General features: G+C 64.0%; 2 protein-coding genes across 7 annotated transcripts; both read right to left on the bottom strand.

Annotated features, from left to right (window-relative positions):
• Window positions 1–176: 176 nt before the first annotated feature.
• On the bottom strand, window positions 177–4,602 carry MRPL24 (mitochondrial ribosomal protein L24). Of its 5 annotated transcripts, none has more exons than XM_004778475.3 (7): window positions 4,543–4,602; window positions 3,577–3,690; window positions 1,320–1,664; window positions 1,147–1,242; window positions 906–1,009; window positions 511–641; window positions 177–405 (listed from the first exon to the last, which is right to left on the bottom strand). In XM_004778475.3, exons 3-7 carry the CDS (start codon window positions 1,500–1,502, stop codon window positions 269–271), a joined length of 651 nt encoding a protein of 216 aa, XP_004778532.1. In that variant the 5' UTR covers window positions 1,503–1,664; window positions 3,577–3,690; window positions 4,543–4,602; the 3' UTR covers window positions 177–268. The 5 variants fall into 5 exon arrangements, with proteins under 5 accessions (XP_004778532.1, XP_044942657.1, XP_004778531.1 ...); XM_045086722.1 differs by having other exon boundaries at window positions 3,621–3,690; window positions 4,543–4,582; XM_004778474.3 differs by having other exon boundaries at window positions 4,434–4,570.
• A 1,207-nt stretch (window positions 4,603–5,809) lies between these two features.
• HDGF (heparin binding growth factor) lies at window positions 5,810–14,353 on the bottom strand. 2 transcript variants are annotated; one of them, XM_045086720.1, is made up of 6 exons: window positions 13,997–14,353; window positions 8,413–8,489; window positions 8,161–8,299; window positions 7,374–7,559; window positions 6,901–7,130; window positions 5,810–6,714 (listed from the first exon to the last, which is right to left on the bottom strand). In XM_045086720.1, exons 1-6 carry the CDS (start codon window positions 14,081–14,083, stop codon window positions 6,708–6,710), a joined length of 726 nt encoding a protein of 241 aa, XP_044942655.1. In that variant the 5' UTR covers window positions 14,084–14,353; the 3' UTR covers window positions 5,810–6,707. The 2 variants fall into 2 exon arrangements, with proteins under 2 accessions (XP_044942655.1, XP_012904485.1); XM_013049031.2 differs by lacking the exon at window positions 13,997–14,353 and adding an exon at window positions 13,687–13,838.
• Between the last annotated feature and the right edge of the window lie 822 nt (window positions 14,354–15,175).

Raw genomic sequence — 15,175 nt, 5'->3', positions numbered from 1 at the left:
CCCGTGGGCTGCACCCCATCCCTCACGGGTCTCCTGCCCAGCAGGCTGCAGGCCCTGCCCAGGGGGAGGCTGGCGAACTTCCATCCAGGTTCTGAGAAGGCCCCTTCCTTCAGTCCCGGAAACAGTGCGGAGCTCAGGTGGCTCCGTCTACCCGAAGGCAAGAGCCACACGCAGGGGCAGGGCGGACTCTTGGCTCTTTATTGGAGTCTGAAGAAGAGTGGCCCTGGCCTTCCCGACGAAGATGAGGGGAGAGGCTGCTCTCCTGGGTTCAGTACCAGTAGACTTTCTTGTGTCTCCGCGGCTCCTGGATCCCCATGGCCTCCATCACCTCCTCCTCCAGTGTCTTTAAACGGGGCACGTAGGTTCTTTCTAGAGCATCTGCCACCGAGGTGTCCTTGGGACCATCTGTTGAGCCAGAGAAAGGAGCACAGGTGGGAGGGCTTCGTAACACCCCTCACTCCCCCTCCTCCCAGCCCCTGCCTCCTTCCTGCCCCTCAGCCCACGCCTCACCCGTCCACGTCTCAGGGACGATGCCGTCCGCCCTGGGAAAATCAGGTTTGGGGATAATTCTTCCTGATCTGGAGGAGACACGGACGCGCTCTCCCGCCTCAGTGAACCTCCATTCCACCTCGGTGGGCTTCCTAGGGGGTGGAAGAGAGAAACCCGGCCTGGGACCAGCTCTTCCTGCCGCGTTCCGCGCAAAAAAGCCAGGGGCTGAAAACAGGTCACCATCTTGTCACTGTTCATCTGTACTGGGGCGACCTAGGGGGGCTTATGTCCATCACACGGATAGCCCCTCTCAACTTCGGAGCCCACGACCCACCGTTCCTTTGGTATCTGTGTGGCCAACAGCTATGGAGACCCGCAGGGTAGGTAACCCTCTGACCAGGGCTGCGTGTGCTTGCCTGTCCACGGGGTCCACAAGCTTGACCTGGTTGTGGAGCAAGGGCGCTTCGCTGGGGATCATGGTTCCCCGGAAGTCTGCGGTCTTGCCGACGTAGCGGTAGTGCTGATGGAGGAAAGCCGTTGCTTCAGCCCCAGGGAACAGCGGAGCAGTCAGCTGCATCCCTGCCCCTGCGGCTCAGTCTCCCCCGCCCCGCACACAGTGACAGAGGGGACCGAGCAGCCCCGCCCTTCTCGGCTCACCGTGTTCAGTCCCTCCAGGACCACCCAGTTGCGCTGCCGGATGACCTGCACCACTTTGCCTTGCTTCCCAGCATCCTTGCCTTCCAGGACCTCCACCTGTGGGAAGACGTGCGGGTCAGGGAGGGGCGCTTGTCCGGGAGCCCCCGCCACTCCACCCCATCCGAGGCTCTCACCGTGTCCCCACAGAACAGATGCCACTCTTCATCAGAGATGGGCTCCACAGCCACCCGGCGCCGCCGGGTCCCCGGAGGGTTCTTCCTCCTGTCTGCAAGAGAGCCCGGACGGCTCATCCCATAGCGGTAGTCGCGGGGCAGAGTGACCTTGGATGCCAAGGCCAGCATGGCAGAGAGACGCATGGCTGGAGGCTGGGAGACGTCCCCTGGCCAGGGAAGATCCAGAAGCCTTCTCAGTCAGCTCTGAAGTGGATGGATGGAGGGGCGCCTGGCTGGCTCGGTCGGGAGAGCACGTGATGCTCAAGCTCAGGGTCCTGAGTTCAAGCCCCACATTGGGTGTGGAGCCTATGGAAAACAAACAAACAACTAACTAAAAGCCAAAAAAACCAAACAGACAGACAGAAACAAGTGGGCAAAGAAGCGAGGGAAAGAGGTTTTTTTTGTGCACAGTCCATTGTTAAATGACTCACTGAATCCCCACAAGATGTTCCCTTCACTTTACAGATGACGAAGGACTTACTGAGGTTCAGTGACTTGCCCGTGGTCTAAAGCTACTACATGAGAACTGACATTCACACCCACGTGTCTGACTTCAAAGTCCAAAAAGTTCCCCCAGGCCAGGGACTGTGCCATCTGGGTCACCCCTGAGTCCGGCAGATCCAAGCAGGGCTCGGCATGGAGTAGACAGTCTGTGAACACTTCTCAGATACACTCACAGACAGCAAGACAGGAAACACACCGGTAAGGGGATCAAATCAGGGCACATGGCCAAGGGGCCGGCAATTATAAGGTAAAACATAGAAAAAAAGGGGGGGATTAAAATGTTGCTACACCACTTCCCATTCCTCAATTCATTCGGGGAAACAAGCACTCCTCCTCCCTAAGACAGCTTCTTTTCTAAAGGAAAAGGCCCCAGGGCCAGATTTCCCAACTAAGTATGTACCGGGAGCCTCCCAGTTCTGGATGATGGACTAAGTCAGCGGGCTGATGAGAGAACCGAGGCAGAAATACTAGGCTCTTCTACCTGCCCGGGGCCCCGCGGCTTTCCTGCGTCCCGCACTAAGGGAATAGGATGCCTGGGCGACTCAGTTGGTTGGGCGGTTAAGAGTGGCACACTTGGGGCGCCTGGGTGGCTCAGTGGGTTAGAGCCTCTGCCTTCGGCTCAGGTCATGATCCCAGGGTCCTGGGATCAAGCCCCGCATTGAGCTCTCTGCTTGGTGAGGAGCCTGCTTCCCCCCTCTCTGCCTGCCTCTCTGCCTGCTTGTGATCTCTGTTGGTCAAATAAATAAATAAAATCTTAAAAAAAAAAAAAAAAAAGATGTAGCACTCTTGATTTCGGCTCAGGTCACCATCACAGGGCGTAAGACTGTCCTGCACTGGACTCCACACTCAGCGGGGAGAAATGCTCCCTCCCTCGGCACGTGCTCTCACACTCTTCCAATAAATGCATAAATCCTTTTTAAAAAGGGGGAGAGGGAAAGAATGGAGCAGGGACTGTTAATCTTATTCTGTAGCTAAGAACGGAGTCTAACTTCAACGTACAAATAAGGCGTTTTGGGGCGCCTAGGGGGCTGAGTCGGCTGAGCATCATCTGCCTTCGGCTCAGGTCATGCTCCGGGGTCCTGGGATGCAGCCCTGCATGGAGCTCCCCGCTCAGCAGGGAGTCTGCGTCCCCCTCTTCCTCTGCCTGCCATTCCCCCTACTTGTGCACTCTGTCCAAAAGGTAAAACTCTATTTTTTTTTTTTTTTTAAAGATTTTATTTATTTGACAGAGAGAGAGATCACAAATAGGCAGAGAGACAGACAGAGAGAGAGATGAGGAGAAGCAGGCTCCCTGCTGAGCAGAGAGCCCCACGCGGGACTCGATCCCAGGCCCCTGGGACCATGACCCGAGCCGAAGGCAGAGGCCCAACCCACTGAGCCACCCAGGTGCCCCGGTAAAACTCTATTTTTAAAAATAAGATCTTTAGGGGCGCCTGGGTGGCTCAGTGGGTTAAGCCTCTGCCTTCAGCTCAGGTCATGATCTCAGGGTCCTGGGATCGAGCCCCGCATCGGGCTCTCTGCTCAGCGGGGAGTCCGCTTCCCTTCCTCTCTCTCTGCTGCCTCTCTGCCTACCTGTGATATCTGTCTGTCAAATAAATAAATAAAATCTTAAAAAAAAAAATAATGAAATCTTTAAAAAATTAACGAAGTGAAGGGCCTTCTCCTGGCACAAAACGCTGCTGGGGTCAGAGAGCTGCGGCCCCTCCGTGCTCACCGCCTTACTCTGCCGCAACCCAACGCCGGCGCCGGGTTCCTCACCCCCGACGCTCCGCAGGTTCCCCTCGGTCTCAACAGAGCGCAGCGCGGAGTCCCGTCAACAGCAGCGCGTCTGGAGGCAAACGAAACATGCACACACGCGGGCACAGACGTCAACATTTACGCGAAGGCAGGGGCGCCCGGGCGGCTCAGTGGGTTGAGCCGCTGCCTTCGGCTCGGGTCATGATCTCGGGGTGCTGGGATCGAGCCCCGCGTCGGGCTCTCTGCTCGGCGGGGGGCCTGCTCCCCCACCCCCCGTCTCTCTGCCTGCTTGTGATCTGTCAAATGACTAAATAAAAAAATCTTAAAAGAATTTCCGCGAAGGAAGGCGAGCCCCAGGGCTCGCTCGGGGCGAGGAGGCGGGCGCGGCTCCTTCCTTCTGCTCCGACACGCGCACGGCGCGGGGGGACGGAACCGAACCGGCTGGTCTCGGCGTCGGCCGTTGCCCCCGCACTTCCCCGCGCGCGAACCACGACGCCCGGCGCTGCCCCCAGCGAACGCCGGGCCCACGGCTCCCCGCAGATCCCACCCGCGCGTCGCAGCGCAGCCCCGGGCCCCGCCGGGCTGGGAGCGAAGCGGCAGGTGCACGGACCACAGGGTCGGTTCCGCAGACGGGGAGACCCCGGGGGCTACTTCAGCCGCCGGATCGGAGCGAGGGGCCCGGGTCTGCAGCTCCCAACGGGGACCCCGGAAGTCGGCCCGGGGACCCGCCCTCGTCTCCCGCACACCCCGGAGCGACGTCCTCGGGGGGCTCCCGCGGCGAATCCCGGCGCCGCGCCCGCCCCTACCCCGGCTCCAGCCGTCTTCGGCACCCACCCGTTCCCGCAGCCCACTGGGCACGGCCGGGGCAAACGAGGGCCCGTCCCGACCCCGGCTCCCGGGCGACCCTGGCGAGGTCACCACCGTCTGGGTACCCGACGCTCACCTCGGCTTCCCACCGCGCCGCCCGCACATGCGCCCTGGGCCCGCCGCCCTCCCCCGCCCCGTCCCTCGGCTTTCTGGGAAATGTAGTCCAAATGCGCGCGGACCCTGAGGCCAACCTCGCTGTGCAAGCTGGGAGTTGTAGTCCGCCTCCTGGAAGCGAGCTGGAAACAGGAAATTTGGTCGGGTAGGAAATAAGGAAACGTAAGCACCGAGAAGCACGTCGGAAGTTGAAGGCCGGGCGGGATAGGCCTCAGCGCCCGGCACGTTCCCTCACGCGCTCTTCGCGGGGGCCGTTGGGAATTGTAGTTTCCAGAGAGCGGGGCTCCATTTTCTAGGGGATTGTGGCTTCCCATTCGCAGCCGAGGGCCTCCCCTTCCAGGCTGGGCTGAAGCCGTCCTCTCCCCGCGCGCCCCGGTCTGCAGCAGGGGGTCAGGGCAGATTAGGAAACTGCCCTAAGGTTTCCGCAGGAAGGGGTGCACCGTGGGCCCTTCGTAGGCTAGTCGATGGGCTTGTCACAAAATGTCAGCTCTGGGAGGGCGGGAGGTGACCTGCCCCGGCCGCTCCACGCGACCCGGGGTCGTGGGAGGACCCCGCTCGCGGCCCCCCGGCCCTTCCCCACCGCTTGGGCTGGCGGGCACCCCCGGCTCGGACCCGACGCAGCAGCTCCCGCCCCGGGCCGGCGCCCACCGCCCCGCTCCCGCCAGCCCCGCGCCGAGGCCTCCCGGGGCCCGTGGGGGGACGGGGCTCCGGCGGCCGCAGGCGTGGAGCGAGGGGTGCGGCGCGCGGCCTCGCGGCGCCCACCGCCCCCGAGAAGGGGTCTCCGCGACCGCGGTCCCCCCGTGCCTCCCCGCCCAAGCAGCAGTCGGACCCGGGCTAGTAATCAACGGGTTTTATTGTCCTAGAACTGAAACCGGCTAGTCTCGGGGCTACACTCCCAAAGCTACAGGCAGCGAGTTTTCATCAGAGCCCGGGGGAGAGGGCGAGGGCGGACAGGAGGCCGGAGAGAGGCAGGGAGACCGCGCGCGAGGCTGGCGAGGGCACTTGGCTCCCTGTCCTCTCGGCGGGGCCCGGGTCTGGGGACGCGCGGAGACCGGGCGGGGGCGGGAACGGGCCGTGACAAGAGAAGGAACACCAGAGCCCCAGCTACAGAAGAGAGGTCGTCAGACCCCAAACAGAAGGGGAGCCTCCCGGTGCACTTCGGGAGTGGGGGCAGCAGTGGGGGAGGGCGTGAGGGGGAGGGGGCACACGAAGGGAGGGGGTCTTTACAATTTTTTTTTGTAATTTTCTTTTATTAAAAACATTTCCTAAAAAATGTGTCTTTTCCTTTATGTCTGGGTGACATATAGGACTGTAGGCTGGCCTTGAGCACGTGGGGAGGGGACAGGGCTAGGGGTCTCCCCAGGGCAGAGATCAAGGGGGGGGACAGATACTCCTCAGTACTCCCCCACCCCCCTCGCTGGGTGGGGCCGACCCTGCCAGACTCAGGAGGCCCCAATCTTTTGATGATCAGCTACAACTCCCACAACTCCTGGGGTCACCAAAAGGAAGGGGGTTGTCAATCATCAAGGATTTATGGAGGGGAGCCCCTCCCCCACAAGCTGTCCCACTTTCCCCGAATCTAGGCAGCTGGGGTAATAGGTGTGGGAGGAAGGGACAGGAGTGCACCAAGACACCACCCTCCTGCCCACCCTCCTCCCCAGCTTGCAGACGGCCCTTCTCAGGCCCAGAAGCCGACCCTGCTGTCTCTTCTCCAGCCTTTCCACTCCTACCTCTGATCCCAGCTAACCCAGAGGTCCAGAATGCTGGGGAGGGGGGTGGGGAGGGTGTCAGGAGGTGGAAACAGCCAGTCCAGGCCCCACAGGATACCCTCAGAAACAGCTCCAGGCAGGCAGGGACACAATGGTCGCATCTCAGCCCATGAAGCAGAAGACAGGGCCCTGACTCAGATCAGATCACAGGGTGTTGGGGACATGGAGGTGAGGGCCAGGTGGCCTGCCCCATCAGGTCAGTCTCCAGAGGCTGGGCTTGGAGCGGGGGGACTAAGTGGAAGAGGAGAGCAGGGGGGTGGGGGGAGGGGTTCCCAGTTTGCAGGCCATGGCCAGTTTCCCCAGTAGCACCCAGACAGCAGCAGGAACGGGGCAGGGGCTCCTCTTGAAACATTGGTGGCTACAGGCTGCGGGGGAGGGTTGGAGGGGAGAAGGGTTATGGGCGGCCTTCTGCTGGCCACACCCAGCCAGGGCCGGCGTCCTGGGGGAGCCCACCCTGCCTCCGCCGCAGGCCCTCCTCCTCCTCCTCCTCCTCTCCAGGGGTGGCCGGGCCCCCCCAAGCCCAGCTGCCTCAGGGCAGGGGGCTCCCTCACCTCTCATGATCTCTGATGCCTGCGGCCTCGGCATCTTCCTGGGCAGCCTCTTCCTCCTCCTCCTCCTCCTCTTCCTCCTCCTCCTCTTGAGGAGGGCCCCGGCCAGAGCTGGGCTCCGAGGGGGTGCTGTTCTCCACCTCCACAGGGAGGGGCCTCTCACCCTCCAAGGGGGCTACTTCCTTCTCCTCCCCTTCAGGGTCTTCTGCCTCCTTGGGACGTTTAGGGGAGTCCTAGGGAGGATTGGCAGAGATGAGGCCCACTGAGGCCAGAGAGGGAGGACCCCAGCCACCTAGCAGAGCCCCCGCTCCCAGAGAGGCTCCTTCCTGGGCACACCCCCTGTCCGCTTCCCCAGCCCTCTGCCAGCTGAAGGGTCTAGGGACCCCAGACTAGGAGCTGGTCTCCCCCAGATCAGGATGTCCCTGAAGTGCCCCTGCCCGCCCGGCCCCTCCGCGGCTCCAGGTGGCGCCGGTCACCTCCAGCGTGTCCTCTGCTCTCCTCTTCAGCGCCCCCTTCTCATTCTTCTCCTTGGCGGGCTCGTCGATGACCAGCTTCCCCTCCTCGTCACTGCTACCCTCGGCGCTCCCCTTCTTGTCGCCGTACCCCTCTGCGGCTTCGGGCTCGGGCTCGGGCTCGTCCACAGAGCTCTTCTTCGGGGCGGACTGCGCGGAGACGGGAGGGGCTGAGTGGCACCAGCGGGGCCCAGGGGGCCCCTCCCCGGACCCGCCCGCGGCCACTCACTCCTTCCTTCTCCCACCTCGCCCCCGCCCGCCCCCAGGTGCCCAGTCTCACGAGTGATTTGAGACCCACCTCTGTCGGATTAGCCCCGGGCTAAACCCACTGGCCGGGCAGGCAGGGCTCTGTGCAGGAGGGGGGAGGGCTGGAGCAGGAGGCAAAACCTCGGGTCAACTTCCCCCGAAGGGAGCTGGGACCCTTTCCCCGCCAACCCCCGCCCCCCACCCTCCCGCCTCATCCTGCCCGGCTCAGGAGCACCTCCTCCTGGAAGCCTTTGCGGAAAGAGTTCAGGCCGAGTCCTACTCTCACACTAGGCCCCGGAAAGGGCTGTCCCCACTTACCGCCTGTCCTGTCCTTGCCTCCCCACGCCACGCACCCCACCCCCTGACCCCAACCCCTCCTGCAGGGCCTCCCCCACCCCCACCCCTACCCCCACTCCTGCAGGCTAAGCATTTCCGGTCCTGTGGGCTCCGGAGCCAGTGGCCACACCTGCTTCCCAGGGGGTCTCTGGGGTGGACAGCCGCTCACCTGGTAGCCGGAGGCCTTGACAGTGGGGTTGTTCTCAATCTCCCACAGCCCCTCGCTGAAGCCTTTCCTCTTGTTGGGCTTGCCGAACTTCTCCTTGGACTCCTCGTACGGGAAGAGGTCTTTGGGGCCCAGGAATGCCCTGGGGAGAGAGGGGAGACTGTGCTCTGGAGCCCTGGCTGGTGAGCTGCGCAGCCCCAGCGGGAGGGGCGCCAGATCAGCCGCTGACCGCCCCACCTCCAGCCCCTCACTCACGTCTCATGGGTCCCGAAAAAAAAGACTTGGTACTTGTTGGCTGTGGATTTCACGGCGGCCTCCGGCATCTCGTCGATCTGGGAGCAAGATGAGAGAAGCCAGTGAGTGGAGTCCTGAGGTCAAGTCTGGGGCTGAGGCCGGCCTCCAAGACACATTTGCGTAAAATCAGACTGAGACGGGCCCGGGAGATCCCCGAGATGGTGTTTAAACCCTTTCAACCAGCAGGACTTTGTTCAGAGTCAGACAAGAAGCCCCGTGGAAGCCTGGAGCCAGGACCTGCTCCGTGGGCCCGACAGCCCAGCCCAATCAGGGCCACCTCTTCCCTCGAGCTCGCTGGGCTACTGCCTGCCTACAAGCCACTGTGCCCACCGTGGAGGTGCTGCCTCAAGTCCTTCGTGCCGTCGGCTCACCGGAAGGCCCACCCAATCGCCTCCTCCCGGGCACCAAGGTCCGAATCCCCATGCTGCCACCAATATACTTGGAAGACCTGGGGCAACACAGTCAACGTCCCCAACCTCAGTTACCTCATCTGTAAAATGGAGCCTGTCAAGGCACTTAAGCCGTCCGGTGGGTAAGGATTAAATGGCCATGGACTGGCCCGCAGTCCAGCCCTCAGGTGTGGGCCCTCCTCCCCAGACAGACGCTGGCCTCTGGCCTCCCACACTCACTCAGTCCTGGGGAGCCTTCCCCTCACAGAAGGCGCAGCCCCTCTCCTTCAGAGCGCCAGGGTCATGGTCACTCGCAGGAGTATCTGAGCACGGCCCATGCGGTCTCAGCCTTGCACCTGCCCCGAGACCTGAGAGCCGGTCTGTCTGTACCCCCTGCTAGGGGCCTAGCACAGGCTCAAAGATCTGCCGCAGGAAGCTGAGCAGCAGGTAAAGACAAGCCAGTTCTGGGGGAGGGGGAGGGGCAAGGCCAAGGGCTGCCCACCTGACACCCCCCCCCCAAGACAAGGCCACAGGCCTCTGGGGAGCACTCTGAAAGACTCTTGAGGTTAGTGAGACACTCGTTTTACAGAGGAGGAAACAGGCCCCCCAAAATGACGGGAAGTTAGTGAGGGTCTGCGTTGGTCTCCTGACTTGACCCTCTGGTCCCCCACATCCCGCGGGCACGAGGAAGGTGCAGAGGTCTGCGGTGGGGGAAATGGACAGGCAGCGGCCCCACCAGCCTCCCCAGACCAGGCCCTGGAAGCCCAGGCCAAGCTGAGCTGGAGGCGGAGGCGCGGGAGGACTACAACTCCCAGCAACACTTGCAGGCGCCCCAGCAGCCTGGCTTCCCGCCGGACACAGGCCAGGTGGCCATGTTGACTGGGGCCCCAGGCACAGATAGGACCCAGACGGCCAGGCCCAGGCGGTGATTAACAGAGACTGGGACACAGGGCCTGACCTGGGCCGCTGAGGCTGGGGGGCTGGAAACCAGCTAGACACACCCAGGAGAGGGGGTGGGGCCCTGGGCCTGAATGGGGGGCATCTTGCTCCAGGCATGGAGCCTTCAGGTCCCTGGGCACCTCCCCCCTTGCCCTGTGGCCTCTGGGGACAGAGGTCCGGCTCCTCCCCTCAGGAAGGCCCAGCACCAACTGGGCCCTCCCCATGACCAAGAGCTTGGGGTGTGATAGCAGGGGTGGAAAGGCACGCAGTTCCCCCCCACAAACAGGATCCCCATCGCCATGACAACCCACCCCGCCCCCGGGGCCACTCAGCAACCAGGAATGTGACCACCCCTCCCCCCCAGGCCCTCTCTCCCGATTGGGGAGGAGGGGACACTAACACACCCCACCCCCCGAGCCTGGAGTCTGGCACCTGGGTCCCGGGCCGCAGCCTGAAACCACAGCTAGGGGTTGGAGGGCCCAGGCCCTTCTCAGGAAGCCAGCCCGTGGGTGCAGGCGCAGGAGGAGTCCGTTCCCGGCCGGGACACCTGGGTCTTGTGACCAGCCAGCTCCCCACCCCCTCTCAGAGGGAGGCAAGCAAAAAACAAAATGGGAGCCTCCAAGGCTTAGAGGTCCCCAGAGAAAGGCTCAGGACAATAGCAGAAGGCCTAGGCCTCCTCTCTAGGATCTCAGCCCCAGAAACAAGGGACAGGGCTGGGGAGCAAAGGGTCTGGCTGGGAGCAGAGCAGGGAACCTTGCGCTCTGCATTCTTGGTGGTCACACCTGAGCCGCGGTGTCAACCTGCTGGAGGGCCGAAATAAGAAACTGAGGCTCAGGAAAGGAGGGGCCAGAAGTTCTCCCAAGGAGCACAGCCAGGGCAGGGCTGCTCCCAGGCAAGGGCCATGGGAGGCCATGGGAGGCCACGGGCAGCGAAGTCAGAGGCAGCTCAGCAGTGTGACGGGGGACCCAGGAAGCCACCAGCTGCCCAGCCGCAGGGGCGGAGGAGAAACAAAAGAATGGATGGGAATTAAAAACAGAACGATAGTCAGATACAGCTGCCCTGCTGACCCTCCACATAAAGGGTGGGTCTGGAAGACCCGCAGCCAGCGGCCTGGGCAGGTGGGCACCTACCCCAACAGGGCCAAGCCCACCCCCGCCTCCCCTTGGCTGGCAGGTTCCTGTGCGGGAGGTGCCAGGAGAGGGTGCTCCTTCCACTTAATGCAGGTCCCAGCCCCTCGCCCCCACGGGGAAAAGTCCCTTCCATCCTTGAAGCCACAAAGAAAACGTCGTTTCTTGAGTTTTGAAGCAAAGGGCGGTTCTTCCTCCACATAGAGGACATGAGGTCTCAGGGGAGGCCTGTACCCCCAATACAGACATACGTCTCCCAGGCTTTATATCCAGGCTGTGACTCAGAACAAGTGACTCAAGGCTAAGTGGGTCAGGGTGGGGCCAGAGGCGGGCTGGGGACCCCACTGCACCCCCCCCCAACACACTGGCCAACAGGGGCTGGGGCTCTAAGGCTTCTCAGCCACACCGGGAATCCAGAAGGTGCATCCACTCCAGGCCCAGCCCTCGGCACTCGCTGCATCACACCGAGCCGAGCACATGACTCGTGTCCTCCCAGAGCCCACGGCCACCCTGAGGTCTGACAAGGGAGCTGAAGCTCCCAGGTGCGGAAAGCAGGCGACTCCCCAGCCTCAGATCAAGCCGAGCCCAGGGCCAGCCCAGGGCGGCTGGCCGACACGGAGGAAGGCAGCAGGGAAGGCTAAGCCCACACAGCCTGCCAGCCAGGGTTCTGACCACCACACCCAGGGCCAGGCCCGACCTGACCCAGGAACCAGAAAATCTGGGGCAGGAGACAGTTGGGGCCGGGAAAGTGTGACAGAAAAGAGAAGGTAGGGCCTAGCCGTGGGGGAGGGGGCAGGGGGAGTGAGCTGGGTGAGGCCCTCTGGCTGCTCAGGTTTTCTGGGATTGTGAAACAGGAAGCAGAGAGGAGGAAGGAACCTGGGAGGAAAAAAATCCCTGAGTCTTGGAGGTTAACTGCTAAGTGCTTGGAGATCCCCCAAGAAGTCAAGCAGGAGGAAGAGGGAATGGAGAAGGTTAAGATGGAGTCATCCTCCACTCCAGGCAGGTCTTGCCAACCACGTGGCCCCTCTGGCTGGGCCTCTCCCCGCCTCATCCCCAGTCAGCCATCCTCCCCAGAAGCAGGCCCTTCGCCATGGCTGAGGATTCGGTCTCTTAGATTAGGTGGGGCTGTCCATGAGGGCCCCACACTCCTCCCTCTCAGGAGGGGCCAGGCCCCTTCAGACTCTGTCCGTCGGGGGGCTAAGGCAGCATCCCAGCACTAGGAGGAGGCTCGGACTGGTCTGTTCTCTCCACGTGCCAGGGGGATTCATCTGGGAGGTAAAAGCCTTGGGTGGACCATTCCCCTGATGTCACAGAAGCCAGAACACAGGCTTAGGGTGGCACCTTCTTTCCATCCAGTCTGACCTGCCCTCCTCAAGCCAAACTCTTATCTCCAAGGTCCAGGCCTCATCCTGTCCCCACCTTCTGTCCTGGAGATCCAGAGTGAAGACAAGACAGAGGGCATCCCCAACCTAGCCTCACCCCGAAGCTCTACCTCATGGGGCGCAATGTGGGCCCGTGTCCCCCTCCCTTCTCTTCCCTGATCCGGTTCCCCGCAACCCACATTCCAGCTGCACCCCTCCCTGGGGCCTGGGCCAGCCTCCAGACTTTGTCCCACCCCAGGAGGTAGGAGCAGTAAAGACCTGGGTTCAGTTCCTGCGGGGCCCAACAGGGCCTTGGCGTCCGGGCCAAGAAGCCGGACGGGTCAGAGGTGCTGGGTAAAGTACACCACGGTCCACACGTCACACACACCATGGGCACACCAGGCTGGGTGGCTGCTTCCAGCACCCCCCAGGGCCCAGGCTCTTGGGAGGCCCTGAAAGCTGGGAGAGCCTCACTTCTCCTTCCATTCACAGGCTGGACGTCTAGAAGTTTCAAGGAACAAGGAGCTCAAGGGACACGAGATTACACACGCTGCTCAAAAGAGGGTACAGAGTGAGGAAGGGGCCTAAGTCGCCCCCAAAGTTGGCCTGGCCACCCGAACTAGGTCCAGCGGAGGCTGGGGCAATTTTCCCCAGCTCCAGTGGGGTCTGCAACCCTAAGGGCACAGACTCACGTGGAGAGGAACCAGAAGCCTGGAGGCCCGTCTGCTCTTGCCCCCTGGCCTGGAAACTGCCCACTGCTCTCTGCCCTCCTATTCGGTTCTCCCGAGTCCTACCTCCAGGGGACAGTCACACACACCCCCCCCAGTTCCAAAGGCCTCTTCAGACCAACTTTGAAGTTGCCAGAGACAACTGCCCCCCCCACCCGTGACACCCCCGACCTCCTCCAGCAACTTCCCTCCCCCCCTCCCCTTATTTGAGCTGACCCAGTCCTTAGGGGAAACCTGATGCACACACCAGGTTGGGCTTTCGGGCCCCACCCTCCCACCTGGCCAGGTGCTGGGGGGGGGGGGGAGGCGCGTCCTGGCGGGCTGACTCAACCACATGGCAGACCCGGCCGTTGTGGCGGGAGGATCCTATCCGAGGGGGAGCAGCCGCTCGGGCCCCCCCACCCCGCCTCCAGGAAGAGGCAGCCTGGACTGCACCCCCCCGGCCTCCCAGGGCCGTGCCACCCCCAGCCCCCGCCTGAGTTGCCAGCATATGGAGGAACACTTTTGTGGCGCTGCGGGGCGAGGGGTCCTGGCGGAGAACTTCCGAGCCAGGCAGATCCCCTCTTACGCCGCCCCCAAACACTCCTCGACCCTCCCAACTTCAGACCTCTCTCGGCCGCCCCGAACCAAAGTTTTCCAGCAGCGAACTCCGCCTCCACTCGGCCCTCCCCGGCGGGGACCCTCCTGCTACCTTTCGGTGCGAGCGGGGTCCGACCGGGGCAGCGATTAGGGACGACACCGGGGGTCTCTAAGGGGGTCCCCGGGCGCCCGGGAGGGGTTCCCGACGGCCCCAGCCCAGGCCGCGCGCCCCACGCCGCCAGCCTCGGGGGGGCCCCCCGCCCCCACCATTATGTAACCGGCGGTGGGGGGGCGCGGACACGCTCGCAGCGAGCCGGCGACTCGGCCGCCCCCCGCCCGCGCCCCTCCGCGCGGGGCGCCCGCGTCCTCCCGGCTGTTACGCAACCCAGCCCGGGGCTGGGGCGGCGGGCCGCGCTGCTCACCCGGGCCGGCCAGTGCGGGTAGCCCTTCATCTTGGCGAACACCAGGTCCCCGCACTTGTACTCCTTCTGCCGGTTGGAGCGCGACATGGCGGGGCTCCGGGCGCCCCGGGCTCCGCGCCGCGCCGGCGAGCGTGAGCCCAAGTTTGCGCGCGCGGCGGTGGCGGCGCCGCTGCGCTCCGGCCCTCGCGCGGCCCCCGCCTCGATGGCGGCCCCCGGCCCCAGCTCCGGCGCGGCCACGGCTGTGCGCCCGCGCCGCTCGGACGGGGCGGGCGCGGCTGCGGCGGCGCGGTGCTGCGCGCTCGTGCGGTTGTTTGTGTTTGAAATTCAATTGCTCCCTCCTCGGCGCGAGGCCTCTTCCTCCTCCCCCGCCGGCCCCCTCCCCCTCCTCCCCCGCTCCCCTCCCCCTCCCGCGCCGGTTCGATGCGCGCGGCGCTCGACGCCCCGGGCCTGCCGCGGCCCGACGCCCAACCCGGGGCCGCCCGGCGGCGCGCGGCGGCACAGGCGTGAGGAGTCGAGCGCCGAGCTGGCCGAGCGGGCTTTGTGTGCGGCTGTCGGGGGGCGCCCGCCCGCACGCCCGCCGGGAGGAGCTGGCGCCCGGCTGGACGGAGCGGCCTGGCGCCCCTCCCCTGGCCCGGGGCGGGCGCTCGCACGCGGGGCCCGACGCGGCCGCGGGAGTCCGTGTGCGCGCGGGCTCTCCCTGCCCTCCGCCCCCTCCGTGTCCCCCAGTGCTTGCGGGGCACCGACGTGCAGACGCCCGGGGGTCCGAGCGGCCTCGGCGGAGGGGAGAGGCTCGACTTTGGGAGTCGGGAGGTGTCCGAGGGCTCGTGGCACAGAGCGGCCACGTTCTGGGCGCTACTTCCTGGCAAAGGCGGTCTGCGCTCCGCCACCGCTGAGCCTGCAAAGACGGTCCCTGTTCTCGGGGGTGGGGTGGTGGGGGGGACACCGCACAAGGCCAGTAAACCACACTGTGAAGGCCTGGGAGCCGGACAATGCCTCTCTGGGGAGGGAGAGGGGGAATGGGGCAGAATCTGGGAAGGCTTCACAGAGGTGGTGACTTGGAGCTGGCGTCGGAGAATGAGGGATTCTGCTGGATTCCGTATTCCGTTAAAGTCCGACTTCTAGGATGACAAGGGGTGCAGCCAAAACTTGAACTCAGGTCTTTTCCCATTAAGCCAAACA

This window comes from Mustela putorius, unplaced genomic scaffold (genome assembly GCF_011764305.1).
Source record: "Mustela putorius furo isolate JIRA1106 unplaced genomic scaffold, ASM1176430v1.1 tig00000997_pilon_pilon_pilon, whole genome shotgun sequence".
In the NCBI taxonomy this organism is placed as follows: domain Eukaryota; kingdom Metazoa; phylum Chordata; class Mammalia; order Carnivora; family Mustelidae; genus Mustela; species Mustela putorius.
This window is presented reverse-complemented; position numbering and strand designations above follow the sequence as displayed.